At 37.0% G+C, this 20918-nt stretch overlaps 2 protein-coding genes across 2 annotated transcripts in view; one reads left to right on the top strand and one right to left on the bottom strand.

The window, feature by feature from the left end:
- The window catches only part of KATNAL2 (katanin catalytic subunit A1 like 2), a 305997-nt gene that overhangs the window by 245806 nt on the left and 39273 nt on the right, over positions 1–20918 (top strand). Inside the window, exon 16 of the mRNA XM_077135532.1 lies at positions 11191–11292. Coding sequence (XP_076991647.1) covers positions 11191–11292 — 102 coding nt within the window. The remainder of the gene's footprint in view (positions 1–11190; positions 11293–20918) is intronic.
- On the bottom strand, positions 7256–20036 carry IER3IP1 (immediate early response 3 interacting protein 1). Its single transcript, XM_077135539.1, has 3 exons — positions 19864–20036; positions 8309–8410; positions 7256–7457 (listed from the first exon to the last, which is right to left on the bottom strand). The coding sequence occupies exons 1-3, from the start codon at positions 19952–19954 to the stop codon at positions 7402–7404; spliced, it is 249 nt and encodes an 82-aa protein (XP_076991654.1). The 5' UTR covers positions 19955–20036; the 3' UTR covers positions 7256–7401.

The following is a 20918-nucleotide window of genomic DNA, read 5'->3' as shown; positions in this document are numbered from 1 at the left end:
TGCCAAAATGGATATAAGAACAGATAAGAGATTACTACAGGACAGGAAAGACAAACTAGAAATATGTGGAAATGGAGCAAAGAGGATGTTTTAGTTTGCTAATGCTGCCAGAATATAATGTATCAGAAATGGAATGGCTTTTATAAAGGAGATTTAAGTTACAAGTTGACAGTTCTAAGGCCACAAAAATGTCCAACTAAGGTATGCAGAGAAAGATACCTTGACCCCAAAAAGGCCAATCTGGGCTGGTGTTTGTTCGTCCTTTGGCTTCTGGTTTCAAACAGCTTTCTCAAGGGCATTTTCTTCTGCATCACCAAACGTCTCTGTGTCAGCTCTGAAGCTTTTTCCAAAATGGTTCCCCTCTTAAAGGACTCCAGTAAATGACCCACCTTGAACCGGTAGAGAGACATCTCCATGGAAACCACCTAATGAAAAGGTCCCATCCACCACTGGGTGGGCCACATCTCCATGGAAACAACTTAATAAAAAATATTCCACCCACAATATTAAATCAGGATTAAAGAACACACATTTTCTGGAGTACACAGTTTCAAACTGGCACATTCCACCCTCTGGACCCCCAAAACACATGTTCTTTCCAAATGCAAAATACATCCATTCCATCAAAATATCAAAAAAACTTAAACCATTCAAGTAACAACACAAAGTCAAAAACAGGGGCAGGCCACAGTGGCTCAGCAGGCAGATTTCTCACCTACCATGCTGGAGACCCAGGTTTGATTCCTGGTGCCTGCCCATGCAAAAACAAACAAAAAAACCCAAAACAGTACAAAATCTCATTAAAGTCAGTTATAGGCATGGTCTGTTCTAAGGCAAAAATTCTCCTCTGGTTATTGACTTGAGAAAACTTAGGAGAAGTTATCTGCTGCCAATTTATAAAGGAGGGACAATCACAGGATAAATACTTCCATTTCCGTAGGGAGAAACTGGAAGGTACACAGGAGTCACTGTACCCAAACAATTCCAAAAACCTGTAGGGCAAACTCCATTAGATTTCAAAGCCTGACAGTCAATCATCCTCAGAGCTTTAGAAAGCGGCAGTCCCATGCTTTCTAAGGGCCTACACAACAGCCCTGTTCTCTTCAAATACTGGGGTGAGGGTTGCAACTTTGGGGAGCTGCCTTTTTCTTGACTCCACCCTTTCTATGCATTGGGGAAGTACCTGGGCTCTCTGCCATCTCTAGGACACAGACTCAGCCCCCTCAGAACAATGGGATGCAGCAAGGTTCTCCCCCCAATCCTCCAAGGAATGTGCTCCACATTCTCTGAGGCCTGGGGTCCCAAAATGCTTCCTTAACATTGAGATAGAAGGCCTCTCCACTGCCTTCGGGGCAAACTCACCCTGACCAAGTGCATAGGTGGATCTGCTCTCCTGGCCCAAGGTTTCTTGGCTTCAGACTTTGGCTTCCCTGGTTCTGCCTCTGAAGTCATGCTTCCTTCAATCTGTCCCTTTTCTGCCCCTTTTAGTCCAGACTGGCAGAGACTCCATTTATACAGATCCCACAACACACTTGTTGGTTTTTTTACACAGTATACAGGGATCATACCCATCAGACAATAGGACTTTCCACAAATTCTTCTTGGATAACTCCATCTCCAATCTTGGCTTTTCTTGAAATGGCTGACTGGTTCCACATTTGGTTAAATACTCAAGAGGGGCACTATTCTCTGAGGTCTCCCTTTGTGGAATCCCAGAATTTTCCAGATCATCAATTTCTGTTTTCTTTGTACCCAAGAGTTCAGTTCTCAGCTTATCTCTTTCCTGATGCATTTTGTTCTAAGCTACAAGGAGACACCAGCTGCATTTTCACATTTAGTCTGGAAATCTCCTCTGCTAAATATCCAAGTACATCACTCTCAAATTCTGCCTTTCATCCAACACCAGCGTTTAATTTTGCCAAATTCACTGCCACTTTAAAACAAGGATAGCCTTTCTTCCAGTTTGCAATGACCCGTTCATCATTCCTGACTAAAGCCTCATCAGAGGTAACTTTAGAGTCCACATTTCTAAGAGCCTCTTCAAAGCATTCTAGGCCTTCTCTATCAAGATCCTCACAACTCTTACAGAATCCTCCCCTTATCCATTTAAGAAGTAGTTCCAACATGTTTAGTATTTGCAAACCACAGCACCCCACTTCTCTTGTACTAAAATCTGTTTTAGTTTGCTAATGCTGCTGGAATGCAATATACCAGAAATGGAATGGCTTTTATAAAGGGAATTTATTAAGTTATAAGTGTACAGTTCTAAGGCCATAAAATGTCCAACTATGGCATCCATAGGAAGATACCTTGATTCAAGAAAGGCCGATCTGGGAAGGCAGGTGGCTGGCATCTGCTGGTCCTTTGGTTTCTGATTTCAAACAGCTTCCCCAAGGACATTTTATTTCTGCATCTCCAAACATCTCTGTCTGTGTCAGCTCTGAAGCTGTTTCCAAAACAGTTCCCTCTTAAAGGACTCCAGTAGGCAACCACCCTTGAATGGACAGAGACAAATCTCCATGGAAACCACCTCAGCAAAAGGTGGTGGTGACTCACCACAACTGGGTGGGTCACAGCTCCATGGAAACAACTTAATTAAAGAGCCCGCCCTACAATATTAAATCAGGATTAAAGAACATGACTTTTCCAGGGTACACAACAGTTTCAAACTGGCACAGAGGACAAATTCAAGAGATCATTAGGAGGTAAAATAGAAACTGGTGATAGACTTGGAGAAGAGAGAGAGAGGAAGGCATCAGGATAATTACTAGTTCCCAAGTTTGGGCAAATGTCATTTATTAGGATGCGAAGAAATGGGGTGAATCTAATGGTTTTCTACTGATCAAAAGACTCGAATTGCTTTACTCCCAAAGGGCAAAACGAGTAAAGAAGGGATGGGACCACAAAAGGAATGAGCTGAATTCAGAGAAGAAAAAATTGGGACAGAAATTCAAAGGAGTGGAGATAAAAGAAGGACATATCAGAAATGAAACAAAACAGTGGATTCCAAAATTCATCTTGACCATTGATACCCTTGGATATTACCTACCGTAAGCCGTAGACCTTGCACAGAATGTTTTCACAATATCTAACAACTAATGACCAATTAGGGACAAAGGAAAATTTTAGCAAAAAAGAATCCTGGTTTGCTTGGTATCAAAATTTTATTATTGGTGATAACTTCAATTGTTTAAGTTAACGAGAAAGTGATTTAGTTTACTGAAAACATTTTACTTCAGGAGAACATCTCTGAGGCACATTTAGAATCAAATGTTAGTGAAATGGAAAAGACATTTATAATCTGGTCTAAATTTCTGTTCTCAAACAGTCACTGACCAATTTTACAGATGAAGACAATTTAAAAAAAAAAATCTAAGGCCCTGGTAGTCACATGGTAAAAGATTTTCTTGGTATATGAGATCCTTCTTCCAACTCTTTTTACCATTCAAATATCTTCCTTTCTCTCAAGTCACTTTATGAAAATACACACATAAATACACAAGTCATTGTATATACTTACAGACCATAAATCACATTGCTTCCTCTTACTGTATCTAAAGCAGAGATTTAAATATTTTAACCATTAGGGTTTTGTGGAAGTGGCCCAGAAAGCTTGACAAGAGTCTGGTGGAGGCTAAACAGTGGGCCTTTGAGCTCTAACTCTGCCTTAACTAGAAATAAATAGAATTGCTTCATCATTTTAGAAATTGGAGTAAAACACTTTTTTTTAGAACCCCATGGAAAATCTGGTTCTGCCACTAATAATAAAAATTTAAATCCACTATATTGATGAAGGATTAGGGTAAACATTCAGTCAGTATTTATACACTAGAGCCAAGACCTTTCACCACAGGCCAGAGACATTCAGTTGCAGGGCTAGAACACATAAGGTTATAAATATCACAGACATTTGGAGTCCAGAATGATCACACATAGTTAGTCCTGAGAGTAGATAAGGGGGTGGGGGTGGGGATGTAGGTAGGCAAATAAGTACTTAACTTATTGTCTACTAAAATATGATACTAGGGTTACTGAATCAGAACCACCCAGGGGAAACATTACAGATCTCCCCTCAGACACATTAAAACTAGAATTGTGTAAGTGGCATCACAAATGAAACATTTTGATATTCACTGCCTCACTTTCTTCAGAACCATTTTGCTTCTGAAAACTTTGGCACTGCCCTGCTCCCCAGTGAAGTGTGAATTTGGATACTGAGAGGCTCGAAACTGTGTATCCCTGAAAAGCTATGTTCTTTACTCTTCACTCAATACTGCCGGTGGGATTTTTTGATTAAGTTGTTTCCATGGAGATGTGACCAACCCAATTGTGAATGGGGCCCTTTTATTAGGTGGTTTCCATGGAGATATGTCTCCACCCATTCAAGGTGAGGTTGTTTACTGGAGTCCTTTAACAAGGAACCATTTTGACAGCTTCACTGAACACCATAGTACATGGAACCTTGAGTAGGGCATGAGATTTTGTAGGTTTGTCCAGAGTGATGCCCTGATAAACCCCAGGATTTGAACAGTGAATAAAAAAGTACTTGCAAAGTCCCCTTGGAGGAATGGCAAGAAAGGGGGAAAATTCAACTTTCCCAAGTGGAGAATTCCTGATATTCTCACAAGCAGTGGGGACAACCAAAGCAATAGGCCAAGCCCTCAATCTTTGGGTTTGTTCATATGAAACTTATTCCTGCAAAGGATAAGCTAAGCCTACTTAAAATTAGGCTTCAGAGTCACCCCCAGAGAACCTCTTTTGTTGCTCAGATGTGGCCTCTCTCTCTCAGCCAACACAACAAGCAAACTCACTGCCTTCCCCATCTCTACATGGGACATGATTCCCAGGACTATAAACCTTTCTGGCAACATGGGACAGAAATCCTAGAATGAGGTGAGATTCAGCATCAAGGGATTGAGAAAACCTTCCAGGCCAAAAGGGGGAAGAGAGAAATGAGACAAAATAAAGTGTCAATGGCTGAGAGATTTCAAACAGAGTCAAGAGGTTATCCTGCAGGTTATTCTTATGCATTATACAGATATCACCTTTTTAGTTAAGGTATATTGGAGAGACTGGAGGGAAGTGCCTGAAAATGTAAAGCTGTGTTCCAGTAGCCTTGTTTCTTGAAGATGATTTTATAATGATATATATAGCTTTTAGTGTGACTACATGATTGTGAAAACCTTGTGTCTGATGCTCCTTTTATCTACCTTATCAACAGATGAGTAAAACATATGGATTAAAAATAAATAAATAATAGGGGAACAAATGTTAAAATAAATTTAGTAGATTGAAATGTTAGTGATCAATGAAAGGGAGGGGTAAGGGGTATGGTATGTATGAATCTTCTTCTGTTTTCTTTTCCTGAATTGATGCAAATGTTCTAAGAAATGATCATGATGATGAATATACAAACAAAAAAAAGAAGGAACCATTTAGGAAAAAGCTTCAGAGCCCACACAGCCTTTGGAGATGAAGAAAGAAAATGCCTAAGATACCAGCCACATGCCTTCCCAGATGATAGAGGTGTTCCAGACCCACTGCCTTTTCTTGAATCAAAGTATCTTTCCCTGGATGCCTTAGTTTAGACATATGTTATAGCCTTAGAATTGTAAACTTGCAACTTAATAAATTCCCTTTTTAAAAGCCATTCCATTTCCGGTATATTGCATTCTGGAAACTTTAGCAAACTCATACTGGTACCATCCCTATACTAAATTAAACTAAATAATTTATGAAAATGTGTATTTTTTAAATGAAATGGCATAATTTTCACTCTGTATAGCTCATAGCATGTGGAGAAATTAGAGTGTCCTCAATTAATGGTTTCTTTTGAATCTGTTCTGTGGCTTAAACAGCTCTTTCTAAGTCCAAAAGAATACTGTGCCTCTAGACAGCAAATATGTTAGTTATTCACAAAGCCAAGTAATCAAGTAAGAATCCCTGGTATATATCCTTGGTTCAGCTGCAAGCCCACAACCCAGAGACCATCCATCTCTGACTCAAGTGTGGCCAATAGGCATTCAATACCTGCTCCTAAGTTTTAGAAGTTAAGCCATGGAATAAAAAGTTGCTTATGAATCCTCTTGATGTATATCAACAAATCAGTTAATCAAGAAAAAAAGGATTGGAAATGTTTCCTTTCATTAAATCTGTGCTCAGCAATTTTACAGCAATTGTGCCAGATACAAAATGGAGGTTATTTCAGTCAACACTAGCAGCTATGTGCCAAGGTATAAAACCAAATGTTTGACTTGGAAATTCAACTTTATTTATAAATGTTCTATAAACAAAGGTATCATTCCATCCCTTCAAAATACTATAACAATTTCCACTAAAAACATTACATAGGTTTAACTGTTTTTTAAAAAACTGTATGATGGGATGAGTAAATAACCTCAAAAGATGGTCTAAGACATAAAAAACAAAACCAAACATATTACAAATTATCCAACATGAACGTTTTACTGTCAGACAGAATGAAGAAATAAACTCACACACCTAATGTTTCTACCAGGAAATGAAAACGTGATAAATTTTTTGGAGGTAAACCTTTCACAATGATCACAGTCTTTTTATACAGAATGGTTTAATTGTGATTGTTTAGGATTGCTCTTGTAGGCTTACATTTATGCTGATTTTTTTAAAAAGTCATCATAGTAGAAAGAGTACAGACTTTCTTACACAGATTTTCTACCATGAAAATATGGTCTGATCTCATCACTCAATCAATAAATCAATAAAATAACAAATGCATGAAAGAATTTAAAATAAAAACACAATCATCATGTGACCGATTGACTTACAAAATTAGAATTCTCCCTGAAATCAGGAGTAAAACCCCTCAACAGTTACTATAATTTTGACTTTTCCATAGCTGAGACAATATATAGTCAAAATATTTAATATTTAAATAACCCATTTATCATTTTATACCAAATAATTAGTTTTTAAAATCCTTTAAATTGTATCTAAGGGGATAATCACTCTTATATGATAGTTAAGTCCGATGGAATGTAAAAAAAAAAACTGGAAAAAAACAAACTCATCCCTGAGAAGTGAGAAAGAGGAAAATCTCTATGAACATAGATGTGACAGACAGCCTTGTCCCTTTTTAACAAACTTTACCATAGCATGGACTGTGACTAACAGCCAACAATAAAAAGTATTTCAATTCTGAATAGTTAGTGCCTCTGGTATATTAATCTGATTCTTTTTGTAATGAAACTACAAGTGCAACATTAAAAAAATCAGATAAATAGGAACTCTTATTTTATTATCAGCTTTACATTTTTGTAAGTCCAAGTCTCACCAGCTAAGATATCTATATTTCAATAATGACTGAAGTAATAACTTCTGCTTGCATCTTTTCTTCCAAGTCTTCATTTTCCCTATGGATCTTCAACCAAATAATAAAAGTAATACAATTGCAATTGAGTTTACTATAATCAATGGCACTGCAAAAAAGAAAAAACAAAACAAAACCAGTTTGTCACTATAAAGAAAACAGCAAGAAAAGGTAAAATAATAATTATTAGCATCTAGGAAGTATGAAAATATCTAACATATCATCATAATCATGTTGTAAATAGTTAAAAGAGCAGAACATTAAAACATGCACTGACTTGTAATATCCAAAACTTATTTCAAAGGAGGCTTGTGTGACTGGAAATAAGGGTCATACTGGGACAACCAGATCAAGACAGAACTACAGAAAGTGCTGCTCCAGGCACACAACAGCACATAGGGCCCCAGCAGAAGTAGACCCTTATGGCTGTCAGTGACACTTAAGATTACAAATACAGTGTAAAAAACATTCAGTAATATCATCACTAAATTAAGAATTAACTTATGTATCACTCTACCCAAAGTCATGATTATAATAGCCAATAAATAAATAAATGCCCTAATTTTAATGGTTTAAAAAAGGGTTTTGAACTCTTCTTTCTTGAATTACTGTAAAGCATTTTGTAATAGAATGGCAAATTTGGGACTCTTGCTTTTCTCTTGAAAGTCTTCCACAACTCTAGATCAAAGGCAAGAACATGGTTCTGTATTCAGCTCTGAGATACAACATACAAACTGATTATACCACTGAGCATTCCATTTGCATCAACTGGCTTAAATAGAAATAAGCAGCAAACTAAGGAACAAACTAATAACTTTAAAGCAGTAAAGCAGAGTGAAAGAGGAAAAAAGTTCCCACTAAGAAAATGGTATGTGAGAGTATTCACACTCAGAAGTTGTGCTTAAGAAATCAAACCGCAAAATCAAAACGTAGGAGTGCTCCACTAGTTCTTCTCCTTACCTCGCATCACGGTTCTTACAGATCGAATAAGGTTCATTAGCTGAGATTTAATTCCTGGCTCTTCTCCAAATCCGCCGATTCCCTGGTCTGTTCCCCACCCAACTGCATGAAACAAAGACAATTAGCTCTGTTAAAATTCATTATGCACATGCCTTGCATTATTCATCATCTTATTAAAAATTAGTCTGGGGCAGGCCACAGTGGCTCAGCAGGCAAGAATGCTTGCCTGCCATGCCAGAGGACCCGGGTTCGATTCTCAGTGCCTGCCCATGTAAAAAATAAAAATAAATAAAAATAAAAATTAGTCTGAGCTCTTGTTAAAGACATCAAATGTAAAGTCATATAACTTCTAAGAAAAGTTAAACATCAAGTTAAATATTTGAATATATATTTTCTTTTTATAGCAGCAACTAACTAGTTTCATTTCATTTATGCACTCTGATTTTAAAAAATAAACTATATTCCTAAATTATCCAATGGCATTTAAAATTTAGTGAAGATGATCACTGTGATACCCTAATGGGGATTATCCCCCTCCTTTTTTAAAGTAACAGAATATTTCTCAGGTTAGAACTGAAAACCAAAGAATACTGTCAAGCTAAATAATTAACTAGTTCAATTTAGAATTTATAAAACCCAATATAATTTAGTATAAAAACATTGTAGCTAAGGTTTACTATCTACACTACTTGGGGAAATTTTAATTTGGCTAGGCTCTATCTTGCCAGCAAGGGCTCATCTTTTTTTTTTTTCTTTGCTTTGATCATTCCTCTTCATTTCTCAATTTGTGAGGTGAGGAATTTAGCTCTTTACTTTCCTTATTCTCTATAAATAAGTTTTTACCTTCTTCTCTGTCATTTTCCTATGATCTCATAAGTCATTATTTCGTTACCTTTATCTGCCAGTTCCCTTTTTACTGCTTTATATGTTCTTCCAAAGACTTAAATGTCCTCATTTCTGCATTGAGTCCTTCTTGTCCTCATTTCAGGTTCACTTTTCACTATTAAGGCTTAATTTTTAACATGCTACTCTTAAACTTGAGGACAGGAAACACATCTCTAGTTTCTTTTACACATGAAAGAACCAAGTATGAGGAAAAAAGTTTCACTTTGCTTAATCAACTTTTATTTGATCAAAATAAGGGTTAAATAATGATTGCTTGCTTTTTTTATGTCAACACTGAGATATGCTGTAGGTATAAAATTAGTTTAAAGCAAATTCACAACAGAGCTGACGTTTCCTGACTCCTCCTCACCCTTCAAGGCCAACTCAGGCTCCACTCACAGCCTTCTCAGCCCTCTGGCATCTGAGTCTTTTCCAAGCTCTTGCATAGTACAAACATGATCACAGTGTTGAACTCTTGCTCAAACTCTTTGAATAGACTCCTCCATAATCTCCCTATCTCAATCTCTTGGAGTTTTCTTTCTTAAAAGGTAAGATCTTTCTATCTCATAATCTTGTAATGATTTTGACTACTCAGTAACATTCAAACTTCTTAAATCCACTTTCTGGCATTATATCCTACCATGCCTGTCCAATTATCTTTATTTACATTCAATTACCCACTAATTACTGTTATCTGTTAAAGGCAGCTTCTGTACCAGGTCTGTATGACTTCCATATCAGAACCTTTCTTAATTCCCCATGTACCTGTCATCATATACCTTCTTTATCTCTGCTCCCCAAACAGCCCACTGATAGTAGTGACCTTGTTCTCCTTAGTTAGTTGTTTTCATGTGTGTCCCCAATAGATTATACATTTCTGAAAGACAGGAACTGCAGTTTAATCAACTTTCTTCACCTTTCCACTTTCTGACCTTCCACCACCCCACAACAAGCACTTAGTAAATGTTTGTGGAATTAAGCTGAATTATAGTAGACAGAGTTAACTGGAGATAAAGTAAAACAAAGTAAATTGTAGGACTGTAGATAAGTCTTCCAAAGAACTCGATTTCTTCATAACTTTGCCCAAGAGAGAAGGGTAGGTGGGAGAAATCCCACAACATAAATGTACATATCTATGCAAGCTAAAAACAATTTCAGAAATATTATCATATGAAATAATGTGTACCATAGAATCAAGGACACAAGACACACTTGAACACTGCATGAGCAATGTCACCCTTCTACTCCAGATCTCTCTCTCTCTCTTTCCCCCTCTCTCTAGCAAGCAAATGCACTTAAGCAGTTTCTCCAACATTTGTGTTTACTGGATTACAAGTTTTACTCTAAATTCTTCCAGTACCTATTTTACTCATCCAGATACCTCAACTAGCATTCTCTATTATATGGTAGTCCTCTTTTTGTTATATGTCTAGAAATAGAGTATCAGCATTTAACTACATGTAGTGTATGTTTTAAAAAACTATTTCATCTTATCTCTCTGGCCATACATGACACACAAAATGACTGTAGTAGTTGTGTCATCCTCCAGACTGTATAACAAGAATTTTCTAAAGGAAAGCAGAATGACTGAAAGAATTTCCTAACTAGTTTAGTCACACTGATTTAAACCTATGTAACAGCTCTGCACAATAATCGGAATTAACTGGTTCTAGTTAAACATGATGGTATGCACACTTTTATCTTGGCTTCCTCCTGAAATTCCTATGAAGAATGGCCGTAAAGGAATAAATTAACTAGAGAGAATTACCTAGGCAAGAAAAGTCAAGAAAATTTTAACTTAAATGGAAGAGGAATAAATGACTTAGCAGAAAAAGCTAAAACCTCAAGCCTGCAGGGAATACACAATAAAGAATTGGGGTGAAATGTGCCAAGAACCTTGGAAAGGTAAGAGAAACCTCAAAATGTAAGAGTGGGCTATGTGGGTGAAAAACAAATATTAACTGAAAGAGCAATTAGGACTTCTTCTAACTCCACAGATGGGAAGGACTGTCCTTCTCTTACTCCACCAGAAGAGAGGAAGTTTACTCTCAGCCAAGACTGCTACACAGAAGCTCTGGACCTGGAGATAACGAAGGAAGGTAAAATAAATGAAAGCTTGCATACTTAAGTGTAAGATGCTAGCTAGCCCTTTTCTTTGCTTATCTTTTCTGTAAGTCTGGACTTATAAGACTTATATTCTGTAGGTTGAGAGAAAATTCCTCAGGAAACTGATGAGCAGTACAAGAATAAAGACTTCACAAAATGACATTTGAGGAACTTCAATTAAATAGTCACTTCCTTTGATCACCTTATAGAGAGATCCATGAATAAACAAGCCTCAACCACATATATATGCCAAAGAGCCTCTCAGTGCCTTACACTTAAAAATGAACACTCAAGGAAGCATAATTCTTTTTTAAAGGATTCACTGTTTATTATGCAGACCTATGGTGTTCTTAATTTTTTTCTAGTAATGATTAGACAACCTAAAATTTCCCCTGTAACCTCATTCAAATATGTAACTCAGTGTCAACTGAATGGACATTCTCAATGTAATCCCCACCATCCCAATCCAAAATCTGCCATCACCTCAAATAGAATTAAGCATTAACTCCCTATTTCCTATCCCCACCCCCACCCCACCATGGCCCTTGGTAACCTGTGTTTCAGTTCCTTACACTCTGAATGTATTTATTCTACTTATTAAGGAAGCACAATTCTTAACATGGAAATATTTAAAAACTGAAAAGGGGGACTTAAAGAAGAGACAATACAGTAGCAGAAAACATTTTTAAAAATTAACATCCTTAGAGAAGGAAAAGCTATTGTAGTTATGAAATAAGATCAGGATGCCATAAAAAAAATAAATAAAAACATTCAGGGTTCAAGGAGCTCTTGCTCATGCTGCTTGGGGTGGGGGGAGAGTGTTCAAAAGAAGAGGCTGGAAGATTAAGTTGAGGAAACCCACCAGAAAGTAGAACAAGACAAAGCAAAATTAAGAAGAAAAGGGAAAAAAGAAAAAGAAAATTAGAGCATTTATCATTCAAAATAACTGGAGTTTCAGAAAAAAAAAGAAAAAAAAATAGATAGGAGGAAATTACCAAAAAAATATTAAAATCTCCCCAGAACTAAAGGATACGAGCCTTTAGGACAAAAGGGCCCAATGAGTGTACGACACATGAATGAAAAAGACCTACATGTTGGTGCATTATTGTAAAATTTCAGAAGTAAAAGACAATACCCTAAAGCCTTTTCTTAGAGAGCAGACAGGTTACCTACAATGAATCAGGAAACAGAATGGCATTAGACTTCTAAACAACAAAACTGGAAATGAGAAGACTAAATGGAACAATGTCTTCAAAATTCTGAAGGAAAATTAGCTCCAGTCTAAAATTCTATACTCAAACTACGATTTAACCAGAAGAATAAAAGTGACTGGTTTGTTTTTTCAGCTGTGAGCAATATTTAAAGTCACAGTAATATAAATATGGAATATTGATATACAAGCATACCTTATTTTATTGTGCTTCACTTTATTATACTTCAAAGATAATGCATTAAAAAAATTTTTTAAAATATAACAATAAACAAACATAAACATCCTTATCATTCCATTCTACATATATAATCAGTAATTCACAATATCATCACATAGTTGATCATGATCATTTCTTAGAACATCTGCATCAATTCAGAAAAAGAAAAAAATTCATACACACCATACCCCTTACCCCTTCTTTCATTGATCACTAGCATTTCAATCTAAATTTATTTTAACATTTGTTCCCCCTATTATTTATTTTTATTCCATACGTTTTACTCATCTGTTGATAAGGTAGATAAAAGGAGCATCAGACACAAGGTTTTCACAAGCACACAGTCACACTGGGAAAGCTAAGATATTGCATTTTTAACAAATTGAAGGTTTGTGGCAACCTGTGTCAAGTAAGTCTATGGGCACTATTTTTTCAATAGCATGTGCTCACTTCCTGTCTGTGTCACGTTAATTAAAGTAAGTACACTGTTTTTTAGACATAATGCTATTGCACATTAACAAACAATTGTATAGTATAAACATAAGTTTTATATGCACTGGGAAACCAAAATACTCGTGTGACTCATTTTATTGTGATATTATCTGCTTTACTGTGGTAATCTGGAACTAAACCTGCTCTGAAGTATGCCTATAATCTATAATTGGCTGGGATGGGAGAGATGTATCAACCACCTACAGAGATTTTGGTAAATACATACCCTTGAACTTCACTTCTGGAAATTTTGAACTGAGGTCTGGGATAGGATCCAGGCATTGTCATTTTTAAAATGCTCCTCTAATAATTCTGCTGTGTAAGCTTCCAGGTGAGAACAGCTAATTTCTTGGGAATTTTTTTTTAATGAAATTGAGGCTAGTCTATAAAATCTGAAATGCTATAGACATCACACAAATCTGTGCCTTTTTAAATTAGCCTTGGAGAAGGGATAAAATTACATTAATGCAGGTATTTAATATTATCAAACCCAGTCAATAATTTGAAGTTTACTGTTACTTATTCTCCAATTAGCTCACATATTACTTTAAGTATATAATATATTCCTTGAAAGTAATGTCCAAGTCTTATACTTCTAAATCTAAAATGTATAAACAATGTTGGATACACCATAGGTGTCCCAAAAATATCATTTGAGAAATTTTACGATTCACCTAAGGATAGGGAAATCAAAGATTTTTGTTATTAAATGTAATTATCATTGGGAAATAAGCATTATTCAGCCTGTAGCACAAGTAAGCATTAAAAGCTCACAGCTTTTTTTCTTTGAGATGTTGTACTTTTATACATTATGCATAAAATTAAGGATTCCCATATAACATCATATATTAGTAACACCTTGCACCTGTTATAGAACACAAGTTACAACTGATGATATAGTTGTACTACTATTAATTATAGCCCATGGTTTAACTTAGGGTTCACTGTTTGTACAGTGTAGTTTCATTCATTTTTTAAAATTTTATTGTTACCACATATACAATCTAACATTTACCCTTTTAATCATATTCAGTTATATATTTTAGGGCTGTTAATTACATTCACAATATTGTGCTACCATCATCCACACTCATTACCAAGATATTTTCCACTATTCCACACAGGAACCCTGTACATTTTAAGCCTTCCCATTCTCTATCCCACCCTGCCTTCTGGTAACCTATATTCTAGATTCTAATTCTATTATTTGCTTATTCTAATTATTTAGAATCAGTGAGATCATACAATGTTTATTCTTTTCATTAGCCGTTCCAGTTGAGAGAAACCCAGGCTTTCCTGAGTGGAGGTAACATCTTGTTGGTGCCTTAATTTGGACATTTCTATAGACTTGCTTTAATTTGGACCTTTTCATGGCCTTAGAACTGTAAGCTTAATAAATTACCCCTTTTAAAAACCATTTCCATTTCTGTACATCGCATTCCAGCAGCTAACAAACTAGAACGCAAACATACACCAGACTAACTGCAGAGATAGTGATGCCAGGGGGAAGGGCCTGAAATGCATTTTCTCTGATGAGCGCCAATGGTAGGGGCAGTACAGCAAGTTTCCAGCATAAAGTAACAGCGATGCATTTGGATGTGTTCCTAGAAGCTCAGACTTGTGCCTCCTAATAGTTCTACAAGAGCCAATTTCTTTTTTTTATTATTTAAATATAACACCTATTCAGAAATGTGCACAAATCAAAAGTGTATTCCTCAAGGAATTTTCATAAAAGGAACACTTCCATGTAACCAGCACCCAGATCAAACAAAACATCACCAACACCCCAGAAGCCTGACTTGTACCCTCTTCCAGTCATTTTCCCCCCAACTTCTAACACCATATATTAGTTACATGTATTTTTAAACTTCATATAAAGGAATCATCCAGTATGTATTCTGTTTCTGCCTTCTTTCACTCAACATTATATTAGTGATAGTCATCCATATTGTTGCCTATGGCCATAGACATCTTTTTCATTGCTAGGTATGAACTGTATCTATCCACTCTACTGTTTCCAGTTTTGGTTATTACGAATATACGACTATAGATATTCTATGCATGTCTTTTAGTGCAAATATTTATAGGCATTTGACTGGGAGTGAACTGTTGGGTCACAGGAAATTTATATGATCAGCTTAGGAGATATCGCCAAAAAGTTTTTCAAAGTGGTTGTACCAATGTATACTTCCGTCACCAGAGTTTAAGAGCTACACTTGCTCTGTATCTTTGCTGAAATTTGGTACTGTCAGTCTTTTTAATTTGTGCTGTTCTGGTGGGTACATAATTGCCTTTCATTGTGGTTTTAACGTGACTCTCCATGGTAACTAATGACGACAAGCACATTTTCATAATGCTTATTTACCATTTGGATATCCTCCTTTGTGGAGTACTTGTTTAAGTTTTTCCACTAGATTATCTGTCTCTCTTTTTAAAATACAATTTTACTGAGATACATACACACACCATACAATCCATCCAAAGTATACAATCAGTGGCACACACAGTATCATCATGCCTGTCTCTTTTTATACTCTATTTGTTTCACAAATACATTCTTCCACTCTATGATGTGCTTTTCCTTAGTGGCATCTTTTGATGCATAGAAATTCTTAATTATCATGCAATCCAGTCCAATTTATCAATCTTTTCTTTATGGTTAATTTTTTTTAAATATAACTTTTTAATTTTATAATATAACATATATTCAAAGCAAAGAAAGAAAAAAGCAATCGTTTTCAAAGCATTCTTCAACAAGTAGTTATAGGACAGCTCTCAGAGTTTGTCACAGGCTATGACACAATTATCTGATTTTTCCTTCTAGCTACTCCAGAACATTGGAGGCTAGAAGGAATATATATTTATTTTATCATTCCTTTTTTGTGAAAAATAACATATATACAACAAAAGGAATAAATTTCAATGCACAGAGCAACAATTAGTTATAGAACAGATTTCAAGAGTTTGGTATGGGTTACAATTCCACATTTTAGGTTTTTACTTCTAGCTGCTCTAAGAAACTGGAGACTGACAAAAATATCAATATAATGATTCAGCAGTCATACTCATTTGTTAAACCCTACCCTCTCTGTATAACTCCACTTTATGGTTAATTTTTAAGGAACTTTTCCCTACCCTTATGGTCATGAAGGTATTTTCTGCTATCTGCTAGATCAGGAAATAGCAAACAACAGCCCATGGGCCAATTCAGACCAGCCAACTTTTTTTTAATGGGCTGTAAGCTAAAAATGTGTTTGGTTTTTCAAAGAACAGTTCTACTGAGACATAATTCACTTACCATACAGTTAACATAAAGTATACAATTAATGGTTTTAAGTATATTCAGAGTTGTACAACCAACACTACAATCCATTTCAGAATATTTGTAATGCACCCCCCCCCCCCCCGCAAGAAACCCAGAACCCATTAGAAGATACTTTCTATCTTCCCAGGCTCCTAACACTAGGCAACCACTAACCTACCTTTTGTCTCTATAAAATTGCCTCTCCTGGACATTTCATAGAGAATCATACAATGTGCCCTTTTGTGACTGCTTTCTTTCACTTGGCATAATGTTTTTCAAGTTCATCCATATTGTAGGTAGCATGTATCATTTCATTCCTTTTTATTGCCAAAGAACATTTCATAATATGGATATACCACATTTTAGACATCAATCAGTTAATGGACATATGGGCTGTTTTCACTTTTTGGCTATTAAAAATAATGCTGCTAAGAATATATATATGTGCTGGTTTGAAAGTGTTATGTACCTCAGAAAAGCCATGTCTTTTAATTCTGATTCAATATGTAGGATAAAAACCTTTGATTAGACTGTTTCCATGGAGACTGACTCAATTGTATTGTGGCCTTTTGATTAGATTGGTCCATGGAGTGAATATTACTCCATAGAGGTGTGATATGCCCAACTGTGGGTGTGCTCTTTCGATTTGATAGAACTGCGACCTTGCTCATTCAAGGTGGGTCTTCATTATTTTACTGGAGTCCTTTAAAAGGGGAGACGTTTTGGAGGAAACACAGTTTTCTCACAGTTGCATCAGAGCCCACACATATGCAGACATTTGGAGACACTTCATCTATCTTGAAAACAAAACAAATCCACCACAAAACACATCTCTGAGTCCCCTTCCAGCTACCTTTTCTCCAATTTAGTGAGAAAATTGATAATCTTGCGGTCTCCATTTTGTCACTTTCCACTCACTCAATCCATCCACTCCAATCTGAATTTTACCCACTCTGTTCTAATTGCTCTCATAAAGTCACCAATGACCTCTAATACTCTGAACCTTCAGGGCACTTTTAGTCCTTACTTTGATGTCTCAGTTATATTCCACTACTGAATTAAATTCTCCTTCTTGAAACACTCCTTGATTCTGTGAAATCCAATTGTCTGGGTTTTCCCATCTTTGTTTTCCTCATTCATCAAGTTCTTCTGTTAGCTCCTCCATCACTACCTAAACATTAAACACTAGAGGAGATTCCAGGACTGTCCTGGACACCAATTCTTTTTGTACTCTGCTCTTTCCAAGTGCAATTTCATCTCCTCATATGGCTTCATTTGTCATCTATGGTTGACAAACTCAAATTTCAAATCCACTCTGATTCTCGCTCCCATTTTAGATTTACAAATCTAACCACTTATTCTACACATCCACTTTCACAGAAATCTCAAATTTAGCATGTCCAAAACTTAATCTTTTCACCTTTTCATCTACCTCCCTCCCTCAATTTTCCTCCAGTACTCTGTAATTCAGTAAAAGTGCTACTCTTCATTTGGCTGCTCAAGCCAGAAAAATCTGACTTTTTCTTCTCTCTCATTTCCAATGTCCAAACAGTATGTTCTGCCTTGTCTGCCTTTAAAATACCTTTTGATCTATATTAATTTCCTAGGGTTGTCATAACAACATACCATGAACTGCGTGTTTTAAAACAACAGAAATTTATTCTCTCAAAGTTCTGGAAGCTGCAAGTCCAAAATCAAGGTGGTCAGGACTGATTCCTTCTGAAGACTCTGAGGGAGGATCTGTCCCTTCTTTGATTTAGCTTCTGGTGGTTGCCAGCAATCCTTAGCACTCCTTCCCTTACGGCTGCATCAGTCCAACTGTGCCTTTGTTGTCAGAGACTTCTTCTCTCTCTATATGTCTGTGTGCCTTGAATCCTATCTCTTGTACTTTCTAGCTGTACAAGAAAGTTACTTACTTTCTTACTTCTAAGAAAAGTTACTTACTCTTTTTTCGTGTCTCAGGCCCCCATCTGTAAAGTGGGTATGAAAATAGTATTTATTTCATAGGGTTATTATAAGAATTACACAAGTTAATATATGTAAAGAACTTGATACAGATCTTGGCACATAGTAAGTGCTACCAAGTATTAGCTATTATTATTGTCATTATACCCACGCAACTGTCATTGTACCACTATCTCTATTTCAACTATTTAGAATGTTTCTTCCCATATTCATTCCTTCTGATCTATTCTCTATATTGTAATCAGAAGGATCTTATAAACAATACAGATCTGATGTCACTGCCCTGCTTAAAATCCTTTGTTTCAGCTGCCCCTGAGTTTTCATACCAACTCCACATTGCCCTAGGCTCCCCTCACCCTTACAACTTCTTCCAACCCTTCACCTTCATCTAATTAAATCTCATTTATTAGATCATGGATTAGACACATTTCCTCCAAGAAGCTTTCACACATTCACATAAGTTTAGTATTACCCTGAGTTTCTCTTTCATAACGCTCTGTATATTAGTTTTTATTACTTATTTTATTTTTTAGATTAACTCCCATTAGAAGGACAGGATGGCAAAATTATCGCTGCAACTTCAGTTACTATTACACAGGTCTAGCATATAATTTGTGCTCAAAAAGCATCTTCTGGAGGAATAAACAAAACCATCATGAGCTTGAGTTTAGGTGATTCACAGTCTGTATCCTTTCTCGTACAGCAAGCAGCAGCCTGCCCCGGATGGCATGGAGATAGCTGGATTGTGAGGTCCTGTAGGGCATAACGTGTGTCTTCACCTTTGTATTCCTAGATTCTAGCACAGTCTCTGGCACACTGTGTCACCCAATAAGCTGTGCTGAATACCTTTCTTGGGTTGTGGTTGGCTCAATGTCCTGAAAACTGTGCAACACTTTCTCTTTCTTTTTACCCCCCAATCCCGGGAACCCTTATTGCCCTCCATAAATCCATCTCTAACTACCTATGTTCCAGAATGAGTTACAAACTCCATCCTACTCTTAAACGCAAAACTCAAACCCTAGGTCTTAGACCATTAAAAGTGGTCACAGAGAAATTCAATGAATTTACTATCTTAAACTAAGCACGGACAGGGCACGCCTGGATCATCTCCTGAAATCCGCAACTTCGGCCTCCAGTGCCCAGCACACAGTGGGCTTCCGTAGAACACACTTCATCTTCACCCCACTCAAACTGGTGAGATCCAAGGGGCTCAGTTTCCCTTCCCCCGCTCCTCTTCCAGAGCCGAGCCCTCAGCCACTCCCCTTTCCCGGGCACGGGTTGTCCCCTCACCCCGAGCGGCTCCGGAATGCTCCAGCCCCGCTCCGGGGTCTCTGCCGCCACCACCTTAGTTCGCCCCCCTCGATCACACTCACTGTTCTTGAGGAAGCGCTCCTCGTGCAGTACGGCGATGGCATTAACGCAGAGCAGAGCCGCCTGGAGCAGCGAGTACAGAGTAAAGGCCATAGCTCCCGGAGCCGCCCAGGGCCCCACAGTTCACACTCCCGCCGCCGCCAGAGACGTGGCGCCGCCGAGACCGGAGCTCTCCTACGGGAGCCGGAGAGGTTCAAAACGCGCTCTGAGAACCTCTGCCCCATCCGGCTCAGAACCGTCCCAGGCGTACAGAGGCGATTCTGTCTGTGTGGTTTAATATCGTACTCGCGTGACCTGGCTTGTAAGGATTGAGAGGTGTTGTAAGTGTAAAATGCACACCGAATTTCAAAGACTTAATATGAGGACAAGAATATAAATATCCCATTTTTTAAAATGCTGAGTACATGTTGAAATGAATATATGTGGGATAAAAAAATATATTACTAAAGTTAATTTTTCCTGTTTATTTATGTTACGTGGCTACGAGGATATTTTCAATGGTCTCTGAGACATGCATTACATTTCTATTGGATAGTGCTGATCTAGATGCTTCCAAGAGCTGTATAAGATGTTAATATTTCCACTTTACAGAAGAGGAAACTGAGGCTTTGAAAAGAAAATTTTAAAACAAAACAAGAGAGCATGTTTTAAAATTATACAGCTGTAAGACGCTGAGTCAGACCACGCTAAATGTGCAATGTAAACACTTCCTGAACTTCGGGTCTCCTAAAACAGAAAAGGGAGAAGGGCTGTGTTCCATCCCAAAAAGGACTTTGAAAGCCCCTCTGTGGCTGCTGTTGGAAGAAATACTGGCAATATAAAGAATAATTAGTTTAGCTCCCAAGAATTGATTAAGCTTTAAAAGGCCAACCAATTAGTGACCTACAGGAAAGAAGAGATGTATTGCTTCCCACAGATATACTTCAACACTCTCTCTAAAATGTGCTCCATAAGTACAAGTCAGGTAAGGAGAGACATAGGATGATAAAATACAGAGAATAAAATAAGCAACAGGATACCAACACAGCCTCTACTTTTCCAAGGCCCACAAAACTCT

The sequence above is a fragment of the Tamandua tetradactyla genome, chromosome 18 (genome assembly GCF_023851605.1).
Source record: "Tamandua tetradactyla isolate mTamTet1 chromosome 18, mTamTet1.pri, whole genome shotgun sequence".
Classification (NCBI taxonomy): domain Eukaryota; kingdom Metazoa; phylum Chordata; class Mammalia; order Pilosa; family Myrmecophagidae; genus Tamandua; species Tamandua tetradactyla.
This window is presented reverse-complemented; position numbering and strand designations above follow the sequence as displayed.

Bases quoted from the DNA above. Each gene is read 5' to 3' on its own strand.
- IER3IP1 (XM_077135539.1), bottom strand. From the start codon at position 19,954: ATGGCCTTTACTCTGTACTCGCTGCTCCAGGCGGCTCTGCTCTGCGTT. The intron at 8,411-19,863 runs GTGAGTGTGATC...TGTTTCATGCAG, and splicing joins GGAGCGCTTCCTCAAGAACA to TTGGGTGGGGAACAGACCAG. The intron at 7,458-8,308 runs GTAAGGAGAAGA...TCTTTTTTGCAG, and splicing joins TGTAAGAACCGTGATGCGAG to TGCCATTGATTATAGTAAAC.